The sequence below is a fragment of the Poromitra crassiceps genome, assembly GCF_964638095.1.
Source record: "Poromitra crassiceps genome assembly, chromosome: 17".
Lineage (NCBI taxonomy): Eukaryota > Metazoa > Chordata > Actinopteri > Beryciformes > Melamphaidae > Poromitra > Poromitra crassiceps.
Window position 1 is genome coordinate 23,318,834 of NC_139635.1, and position 11,722 is coordinate 23,330,555.

At 44.0% G+C, this 11,722-nt stretch overlaps 1 protein-coding gene across 1 annotated transcript in view; it reads left to right on the forward strand.

Annotated features, from left to right (window-relative positions):
- The window catches only part of LOC310792267 (NLR family CARD domain-containing protein 3-like), a gene marked incomplete at its 3' end in the record, with an annotated part of 46,160 nt that extends 36,667 nt beyond the window's left edge, over positions 1-9,493 (forward strand). Inside the window, exon 8 of the mRNA XM_083653989.1 lies at positions 8,961-9,493. Within this exon, the coding sequence (XP_083510115.1) occupies positions 8,961-9,493 (533 nt within the window). The remainder of the gene's footprint in view (positions 1-8,960) is intronic.
- Positions 9,494-11,722: the final 2,229 nt, after the last annotated feature.

Below are 11,722 nucleotides of genomic sequence, written 5' to 3' on the forward strand. Positions count from 1 at the left end.
ATCAAATAAATATTTGAAAAGAATGTGCCCAATATGAGCAGCAGATGAGGCAGCAAGCTGTTGAACATTTTTTCCTGCAGATGAGACGAGTAGCCTAGGTATCGAAGGAGATAGGCAAGCTAGCTGTTGAGAAACGATGTGTTGTTATGATGACGTACGTCAGGACGTGCAGGTACTGTACACGTGTGCACGCCACAGTGTTTGTTTTTGCTCCCTTCTACCGTCTTCTACTCATGATGCACTGCATGAGTGCATCAGATGCACTGGCGCTCTTGTGTTTAGTCCGGTTTGCTTTCACACAACAAACAAACCGCACGAGGGTTCACTTGGAAGCGAACCGAGACCCACGTTTACGAGCGGACCAGAGTTCGTTTGTTTGTTCCGCCTCAGAGTTCGTTTGCGCTTTCACACCACCCCAAACGAAGCGCACTATCCGAGGAAACGAACTCTGGCGCTGTGAAAGCGGACTAATCAGCTTATATGTGAAAGCGACCTAATACCAGCGGTGGAAATGGGCCAAAACTGCGGACTCCGGTCCGGATCCGGACACAGAAGCAATCCTATCTGGACCCAGCCATATAACCTAGAAATAATTGAGAATTATTAAATTTTCACAGAGCGTTTCTATTTGAAACTGTAAGCTACCGCTTTATAGCCATTATGGTACTTGTTTATCAGCACAGGAAACTCGCTGACCAATGCATGCGTTGTAAATCATCACACGTGATTCTACTCAGCCAATCAAATGTGTGAGTGGGGGCTGCCTGTCTGCACAGCGAGTGACACACACACACACACACACATACACACACACACACACACACACACACACACACAGGGGGAGAGATGAGGATGAGGCTGCAGTCAGAGAATATGTGAGCCAGAGAGGAGTTATGTCACATAGTGTGCTTTAAAAAGGGAGGAGTTATGTCACATGGTGTGCTCTAAAAAGAGAGGAGTTGTGTCACATGGTGCATGCTCTAAAAAGAGAGGAGTCATGTCACATGGTGTGCTCTAAAAAGAGAGGAGTTATGTCACATGGTGTGATCTAAAAAGAGAGGAGTTATGTCACATGGTGTGCTCTAAAAAGAGAGGAGTTATGTCACATGGTGTGCTCTAAAAAGAGAGGAGTTATGTCACATGGTGTCCTCTAAAAAGAGAGGAGTTATGTCACATGGTGTGCTCTAAAAAGAGAGGAGTTATGTCACATGGTGTGATCTAAAAAGAGAGGAGTTATGTCACATGGTGTGCTCTAAAAAGAGAGGAGTTATGTCACATGGTGTGCTCTAAAAAGAGGAGTTATGTCACATGGTGTGCTCTAAAAAGAGAGGAGTTATGTCACATGGTGTGCTCTAAAAAGAGAGGAGTTATGTCACATGGTGTGATCTAAAAAGAGAGGAGTTATGTCACATGGTGTGCTCTAAAAAGAGAGGAGTTGTGTCACATGGTGCATGCTCTAAAAAGAGAGGAGTTATGTCACATGGTGTGCTCTAAAAAGAGAGGAGTTATGTCACATGGTGTGATCTAAAAAGAGAGGAGTTATGTCACATTATGTGCTCTAAAAAGAGAGGAGTTATGTCACATGGTGTGATCTAAAAAGGGAGGAGTTATGTCACATGGTGTGCTCTAAAAAGAGAGGAGTTGTGTCACATGGTGCATGCTCTAAAAAGAGAGGAGTTATGTCACATGGTGTGCTCTAAAAAGAGAGGAGTTATTTAGCATGGTGTGCTCTAAAAAGAGAGGAGTTATGTCACATGGTGTGCTCTAAAAAGAGAGGAGTTATGTCACATGGTGTGCTCTAAAAAGAGAGGAGTTATGTCACATGGTGTGATCTAAAAAGAGAGGAGTTATGTCACATGGTGTGCTCTAAAAAGAGAGGAGTTATGTCACATGGTGTGCTCTAAAAAGAGAGGAGTTATGTCACATGGTGTGCTCTAAAAAGAGAGGAGTTATGTCACATGGTGTGCTCTAAAAAGAGAGGAGTTATGTCACATGGTATGCTCTAAAAAGAGAGGAGTTATGTCACATGGTGTGATCTAAAAAGAGAGGAGTTATGTCACATGGTGTGATCTAAAAAGAGAGGAGTTATGTCACATGGTGTGATCTAAAAAGAGAGGAGTTATGTCACATGGTGTGATCTAAAAAGAGGACAGTACAGCAGACAGTGAAAACACTGTTTTTAACACATTCACTGCCAGCCGTTTTTCAATACTGTAGTTAGCTTCTGCCAAGTTTTTTTTTTGAGGATTCTGGCTCATCTTTCAAGAGCCGAGGATTCTTTTCTGTTAGGATTTTGTGAACACACAATATCTCAAAAGAACTAATAGAATGTGTGCTTTCTCTGTCTAAAAGAGTTAGTTTGTAGAGTTAGTAGTTATGTAAGCATTAGCAGTTGAATACAGCATGGTTTCAGCGTCTGAAAATTTATTCTGAGATAAATGGCTTTTTGTGAAATTCGATAGAACAGTCACTTTAACCATTCATTTTTGGCATCAGTAAGACGTCAGACATCTAAACAATAGTTTTGAACAGTAATTTCCTCCATAACAGCAGGAAACACCCCTCTCCTTCAAACTCCTCCCTCCGTGTGTGTCTTCTTGGCTGCAGCGGCCGTGTCACAAGCTCTTTTCTGCTGCTGCTGTAACCTCGCGTCACCAGGCTCACTGCTTTGCTGCTACTGTGCCTGTCTGCTGGCGGCCGCTGTGCAAGTCTGGATGGGCTCGCTCGTTTCTTGGAGTTTCGGTTGAGAGCTTTGATGAAGCTTTTGCGATTCTGGTCATATTTATGCTGCGTGTTTCAAAGTGTGTTCCACCCGTAATCTATTATGCAAATTTGCAATCCCGCACCGCCAGCAATCAGCGCGAAAACAAAAGCGTTTTCGCCAATCCATTTTCATGAGAATGGCTTCCTCACACTGCTTTTTGCTTGCCTTCCTCTAGTCAGGAGAGCACTGTCGCCACTTAGTGGGTCGGTGGAATGGGTTGTACACGTTCGGTGGCTCCAATAATTTTATAGGAGACGTGGGGGCCGTTGATCCACGTCCCACCGTCAAATTTTTTTTTTTTTTTTTTAAGACGAGATATCTCGTCATTGGCAGTCAACCGTTGGATTTTGTAAGACGAGATATCTCGTCATTGGCAGTGAACGTGTTAATCAAGACTGGACAGACTCTTACATGTTGATTCTTCCCACGGAGGGCAGTTCAAAACCATGTCTCATTGTTAAGCGTGATGCGAATTTGAAGTGCCACTCCGAGACAAAGCCCACACACTCTCTTATAGAGCAACACTGCCGTAATGTTAAAAATACACTTGATATCGAAGTTGGCCGGCTGCAATCCTGAATGCAAGTTTTGGAGGAGAAGATAAACTCACAGGGTGCAGCAGCTGCCCCACCTAAAGTAAGAGGAGAAGATAAACTCACAGGGTGAAGCAGCTGCTCCACCTAAAGTAAGAGGAGAAGATAAACTGACAGGGTGCAGCAGCTGCTCCACCTAAAGTAAGATTTGACCCTGATGTCTCAATAACTGTAGCTGGATTGTCAGTGGAAAATGGAGAGAATACGTGAAGAAGCCCAATCACTTCTTGCAGAAGGCCTCGGTATTCAGGCCGAAATTGGCGATGCGATTCGACTAGATGGGAGAGGAGGGCAGCCAGGGCTGGTGAAAATTGTATGTGCATCTAGCAGAGCATGTGAGCGGAGCGGGCGGTGATAATTACTGCTCCTCACTCCTGGAGCGACCCCGTCCACCCCCTCCAGCGCTCAAGGCCGCTCCAGACCGCTCCGCTCCAGACCGCTCCCCGCTCCATACAGATTTCACCCGCTCGCACTCACCGCTTCGCTCCACTCAAAAGAAGAAATTGCTCACTACAAATAACATGAGCTCAGCAGAGTCGGCTGCATGTTCGTTTCTCTTCCTTCTCGTCTTGCCGCAGCTGACAAGAAAATAGTGTGCGTGCACATGGCCACGCACCGATGCATTCTGTTTCGAACATGTTGTGATCGAAACTGGAGCGGTACTGAGCGGGTGATGGGTGCCGCTCCAACTTTCGCTCCGGTACCACTCTGGTCCCCGCTCACCGCTCAAGCCAAAATCCCCCCGCTCCGCTCCCCGCTCGCTCCACACTCCGCTCCACACCACTCACATGCTCTGGCATCTAGAGAAGAAAATAATTGCATTCTCCGCCAAAAATACAAGCTGAAGAATCACCCTGGATATGGAAAAGTACGTTCTACTAAATCGCACACTGACCAGCTGATTGAAATGAACTTTAAAACACTGCTTTGAGAAATCCCAGCCGGGAAAGATTTATTTATTACGGGAAGTGACTGGCTCATAAAGGGCGGGACATATAGGCCTACTAGAGACGAGACGGGGCTGACAGGGCGGCCGTGGGAGCCAGCACGAGCGAAACGGGAGAGAGGACCACAGCAAGCGCCGTGACGATCACAGGGGACCTGCTAGACGACATCCTGATAATGAGCCTTTTAAACTGGGAATATGCTTTTAGAGCTTTTATACTCTGTGCAGTTTCTGCTCGGGAAAGTGAGCGCAAGTCTTGAAAACTCCACTTTGTCTGCCCAGCCGCGGGGTGTGCACGGCCAGGCGAAAACCGTCCACACAGGAGCCTTGCGGAAGGGCGTGTCGGCTGATTTGACATCACTTTTCCGCACGGACACTCGTGGTGCTCGCCAATGCGGGAAGCATAATTCCAGTTTAAGCCGTAATGAAGAGAAGGAAGCGAATGCATGAAGTTTTCCACACTCACACAGATAGGCTACATGAACATATTTCTTTTTTACATTGGAATATAAATAGATGGACACTAGTAAACTGTGACCTCAGAATATCCATTTTACAGTCATTAAATGCAGATATTGTTTCTTTAAATGAGACTCATCTTCAATGGGAAAATGTTATTGACTCTGAGTTGGATGGGTATGTATGGTTTGGTTTCAATAGGAAAATGCATATTAAAGCACCTAGAGCATCATGAGGAGTAGGGATGTTAGTTAGATCCAGTTTATTTCAAGAATATAAGATTGAAATAATTGAAAAAGCTGATGGGATTATAAGCCTATTATTTCAACATAAGTTATCAGGATATAGCTTTATCATGTTTTATTGCTACCTTCCACCTGAAAATCCCCGCTGGGGAAGAGATGCCTCAGCTTTTTTGTGCCAGTTATTAAGTTTGATATGTCAGTTTTCTGAAGTAGATGCCATTTATATTGGTGGGGATGTGAACGCTAGAATTGGAAATATGGGAGATTTTATCCCTACTATTGATTCTATCCCCAGGTCAGTTGCAATTAATGATTATGTTAATAAACACAGAGAAGCGCTCTTAGAATTTCTAAGAGACTCTAGAATGTGTGTACTTAACGGTAGGATCGATCCACTAAATGATCATTTTACATCAGTGCTGAAATGGACGCGGAAAAGGAAGTGACGGTGGCTTTTCCGTCATTTCCGCTTTCCTTTTCCGCGTCCATTTAGGCTATTCACTAATAATGTTAAAACTGCATAGAAGACGTCAACTCGTCTCACAACAACAGTGGAAAATTACTGTAAAGTCGTGGTGCAAGTTATTTAGACTGTAAACAGTGGAGCACGGACGCGGAAAAGGAAGTGACGGGGGCAGGAGAGGTGCACTGTACAGGAAGCTGGGGAAAAGGTGGGGCTGTCCCAGAGTCTATTTTTCCAATAAAAATAGACTCTGGGTTCCCAGATTGATAGATGAAACTGAGCTAAAGCATTAAATATGACAGCTTCATGTGGCTTCATGAGCTGAAAGTCAGGTGCAATGAAATGAAAGAAGTGGACTTGGTCAGAAGACTTTGCTATGAGAAGTCCATTCAATGATTTGTTCTCTGTCTTTCTAATCAAATCATGACTTTAGGCCAGCAGCAAGCCAAGTAAAGGAAGTGATAAAAGCTGTATCCCTTGACTGACGCCACTCCGAGACGAAGCGCGCATAAATACAAACGCACGCGCACACACGCGCACACACACACACACACACACACACACACACACACACACACACACACACATACACACACACACACACACACACTAGTAGGTGGTGCTATGTCGAATTAAACAAAATTCGGGCACTCCCCCTAAGCGCATTCCGGACCTTACGCCCAAGCCCAAAGTCACTTTCGTGACACAAAATGTGACAGACAGACAGACACCGTCCACCCGTCCACCTAGGCAATTTTATTATCGGATAGAATAGGATGTCCAGAGTCAATGTATGTATGTGGAACCAATGGTGAACTGACCGGCCTTCTGAAGGAGGGGGACATTTGCTACTGTAACACGTTGTTTGTTGCCTGGCAACCAAAGTAGCGCTGAGTGGTTGTCTTGTGTTTAAACTCTTTGAGCAAACAGCAGAAACATGTGATCCACTGAGCAGCTGGTGGAGAGCCCCTATAGGAACATAGAGGCCCACAGCTCAAACCACCACGAGACATCTGCATGAGCTGTCTCAACAACACACACACACACACACACACGCACACGCACACACACACACACACACGTACGCACATGCACGCACATGCACACACACACACACACACACACACACACACACACATGCATGCATGTACACACACAAACACACACACACACACACACACACACACACACACAGGAGAGCTAGATGTTTGGGCAGCTCTTACAGTGTGACCTGTAGTCTGGGGCTAAAAGCATAGACCGTCTAAAGATATGGACAGAGTCAGCATCACGTCATCCATTGGTTTTTGAAGCCTAGAGTATGGAGGTGTGGCCGTCGCCATCTTGGGGTTCTGAAACCTTGCGTGAGACGGCTTGAGAACAGGGGGTTTCCCAGAGCTGCAGCTCTGCCTCCTATTGGCCCGTGATCGGCAAGCTGCACGATCACTGGACAGGTGACCTGTCAATCACACCCAAAACATCGTCTTTTATCGTCTATTTGACTGTAAACAGGTGAGTTATATAAAAATTCACCCTTCGTACAGTTGTCATGGAAGGTGAAATTAGCTATAGAGGCAGGCTGTAAACATGTTTAATCCTGTTGTAAAGACGGGCATTTTAACATGGGGCTGAACGGAAACAACTCTTTTGTAGCCAGCCTCAAGTGGCCATTCGAGGAACTACGGCTTTTATCACTTCCTTGGCTTGCTGCTGGCCTAAAGTCATCATGATTTGATTAGAAAGACAGAACAAATCATTGAATGGACAAAGTCTTCTGACCAAGTCCACTTCTTTCATTTCATTGCACCTTATTATTATTATTCCACCTGATTTAATGTCATTCCACCTGACTTTCAGCTCATGAAGCCACATGAAGCTGTCATATTGATGCTTTAGCTCAGTTTACTACATGATTCTTTCATCACATTATTCTGCTTCAGAGTTTTCCTTTGGATGGTCGACAATCATTAGGATAAGGTGTGTGTGTGTGTGTGTGTGTGTGTGTGTGTGTGTGTGTGTGTGTGTGTGTGTGTGTGTGTGCGTGCGTGCGTGTGCGTGTGCAGTGTTGGGGGTAACTCATTACAAAAGTAACATATTACATGTAATATATTACTTTTAGCAGTAACTCAGTAATATAACTTATTACTTATAGGATTTCAGTAATATTATACCAGTTACTTTGTCAAGTAACTCAAGTTACAAATTGAGTTTTTTTTTTTTTAATCAAAGCACATATTTATAAACGATACAATAATTTCCTAATCAAACTGTGTTTTTATGCAAATAACCACTATAGATGACAATAACAAAGGAAAATAATAACATTTAGAATTTTGGATGGTTTACACTGACTTCAAGGCGGTTGAAATTATTTTTCGGGATGGTTCCGGGGCGGCGATGTCATTCTGCTGCTGCTGTTGTTTTGGTCAAAGTAATGCAAAAGTAGTGTAATAAGTAATGAGTTACTCTACACAGACGGTAATATTGTAAAGTAACTTATTACTTTCAAATGAAAGTAACTAGTAATATGTAGTATATTACATTTTGAAAGTAACTTGCCCAACACTGTGCGTGTGTGTGTATGTGCGTGTGTAGGTGTGTAGGTGTGTGTGTGTGTGCGTGCGTGCGTGCGTGCGTGTGAGCATGTGTATGTGCGTGTGTGTGCGTGCGTGTGTGTGTGTGCTTCATCTCAGAATGGCGCTTCAAATTCGCATCACGATTAACAATGAGACAGTGGTTTTGAACTGGACTCCGTGGGAAGAATCAACATGTAAGAGTCTGTCCAGTCTGGATTAAAAACAGTGTTTTCACTGTCTGCTGTACTGTCCTCTTTTTAGAGCACACCATGTGAAATAACTCCTCTCTGGCTCACATATTTCACATGATTTCATCACATTATTCTGCTTTAGAGTTTTCCTTTGGATGGTCGACAATCATTAGGATAAGATGTTGGTGCTGTTAAATATTTCTCTTTTTAATTATGTGTATGCTTACATATTCCTCTGACTGCAGCCTCATCCTCATCTCTCCTCCTGTGTGTGTCTCTCACAGTGCAGACAGGCAGCCCCCACTCACACATTTGATTGGCTGAGTAGAATCACGTGTGATGATTTACAACACATGCATTGGTCAGCAAGTTTCCTGTGCTGTGTGTGTGTGTGTGTGTGTGTGTGTGTGTGTGTGTGTGTGTGTGTGTGTGCGTGCGTGCGTGTGTGTGCCTGTGTGTGTGCGTGTCTGTGTGTGTGCGTGTGTGTGTGTTTAAATCCCTGTTATCATTCGTCTCTTTTCATCATATTTTCATGCTCATTGCTCATGTAAGACACATCAGAGGTTTGTTGTCTTGTCTTGTAATTTATATCAATAAATGAATATAAAGTATTAACAAACAGTAAACTGTTGAATAATTAACAGTGACATCATTAATAAAATAATAAACACAGCAGGTGTATTAGATGATAAGCTGCTGCTGTATTGAGTCTTGTTGTCTCACCAGATGCCTGTGAGCTCACACTGGACACAAACACAGCAGACAGACGCCTCCTCCTGTCTGAAGACAACAGAAAGGTGACATGGGTGGAGGAGGAGCAGCCATATCCTGATCACCCAGAGAGATTTGACACCCTGCCTCCTCAGCTGCTGTGTAGAGATGGTCTCACTGATCGCTGTTACTGGGAGATGGAGAGGGAAGGAGGGGTTTCTATAGGAGTGACTTACAGAGGAATCAGCAGGAGAGGAGACCCTGCTGACTGTGTGCTTGGAAGTAATGAAAAGTCCTGGATTCTGGACTGCACTGATGATTTTTACACTGCCATGCACAATAACAGCTCCACAAACATACCTCTCCCCTCCTCCTCTCGCTCTAACAGAGTCGCAGTGTTTCTCGACTGGCATGCTGGCTCTCTGTCCTTCTACACAGTTTCCTCTGACACACTGACGCACCTGTACACTTTCCAAACATCATTCACTGAACCTCTATACCCTGGGTTTAGTGTCTGGTCTGGTTTGTCTCTGTGTCAGATAGAGTGAGAGAGAAACACACTGTGACAGCTGCTGACATGATGCTTCACTCTGTACAGGATCACACACACAGCTCTCATATAATAATGTCAAGTAATCAATGCTGATACTGTATTCTAATAGATAAAGGAGTGATGATAATAATACAGTACAGGCTTTAAAGTCCTTAGTTTGAGCTGCAGTGTTCTAAGCAGAGCAGATGGTATTAAATAATTAGACTATAGACCCCTTATACAGCTTGTCAACATTGAGCTGCGCGCGCAACGTGTAGGCAGAAAACCCTCAGCCCAGCATTCACAGACAGTAAAAAAGCCCCGCTGTCAGGACTGCTCTATGCCCATCTGCAACACACAGTTATATTTTAGTTTTAAAATGCAGTTCTCGGCTTACTACCACAGCTTATCGCCTAGTGATAAGCAATGTTATGCATCGAAATTAACGTTGTTTAATGGGATATGTCTTACAGACCCATACGCACTGGCGCTGTCAATTGGCCAAGCCTAGTCATACATATCGTGCATTCCTTTATAACTGGGGATAGCGTAGATAATTATTCTGTAACTTGCAAAGATATATTGTTATGTTCATAATGCACACAACTCAATAATGACATTATGTAACGTTACTTGGTCGTTAACTAACCGAGCGATGTGGCTGAGCAGCCTACAGCTACAGGCAGCTTACCTGATTATGAAGAGCACTACAAAGTTGGGCATTTTTAATGATGTCCTCGTTCCAATCAGTTCAACTCAATAATGACATTATTTAACGTTACTTGGTTGTTAACTAACCGAGCGATGTGGCTGTTAGCTACTAGCAGCCTACTACAGTTTACCTGATATGAAATGAGCGAGCACTGCAAAGTCGGGCATTTTTAACGATTTCCTCTTTCGGCTTGCAACCAAAGACACCTACGGTTAGCATAAAAGCAGTATGAGTTGACGGGATTCGGTAAAACTTTAGTCCTTGCTTTTAATGCTAACCGTAGGTGTCTTTGGTTGCAAGCCGAAAGAGGAAATCGTTAAAAATGCCCGACTTTGCAGTGCTCTTCATAATCAGGTAAGCTGCCTGAAACTGTAGGCTGCTCAGCCACATCGCTCGGTTAGTTAACGACCAAGTAACGTTACATAATGTCATTATTGAGTTGTGTGCATTATCAACATAACAATATATCTTTGCAAGTTACAGAATAATTATCTACGCTATCCCCAGTTATAAAGGAATGCACGATATGTATGACTAGGCTTGGCCAATTGACAGCGCCAGTGCGTATGGGTCTGTAAGACATATCCCATTAAACAACGTTAATTTCGATGCAAACATTGCTTATCACTAGGCGATAAGCTGTGGTAGTAAGCCGAGAACTGCATTTTAAAACTAAAATATAACTGTGTGTTGCAGATGGGCATAGAGCAGTCCTGACAGCGGGGCTTTTTCGCTGTCTGTGAATGCTGGGCTGAGGGTTTTCTGCCTACACGTTGCGCGCGCAGCTCGCTTTGTTGTCATTGTGACGTAGGCGTATAATTGGTCTATAGTATTTAAGTCTGTCCATTTTATTTACAAGAGCTGGAATAGAAGACAAATCTAATCTTTTTAAGTCAGATATGACTGACTGTCCTGACATCCCACATGTTCCCAGGTGACTGTAGAGTATTTATTTTTCTGACATTTGACTTTTCCTCCCTACATTTTAACACATATCTACTTTCTACTCACATTTTCAAAGCAGGCTCGTTACTTCAGTTTTAAAGCACAACAGACAAAAACATGTAACGTTTGTTTGTCTCACTCACTCTGTCTCGCGCTCTCCCAGCTTTCCCGCTAGTGCCAAAAACATCCGCGTGCGTCCCCCTTCTGTATCAAGCCAAAGAGGGTGGAAGTTAAGAGTGTGTTGCACAGAGCTGTGTTGCATTATTAGAAACAGCCGCTAGAGGCGCCGCCGCCATCTTGGCCTCTAAAACGACAGCAGCAGCAGCACAATGCATTTTGACCGGGAAGGAGAATTTAAAGTTGAAAAATAAGCTATATGGCATTTGTAGGCGGGTGGTTTTTAGCCTACTGGATGCTGTTTTTACCATAGACAGCCAGGCAGGTTTCACTAGTCTCCTTAGGGGCCAAAATGGCGGAGGCTGCTGCTGCGTGCTGAAGTCATGTTCTTTGGTTAAGCTAACCAACGTGAACAACACCACTTCCTGTTATGACTTTCAAAGTAAAACACATTTGATGTGTGATTGAATT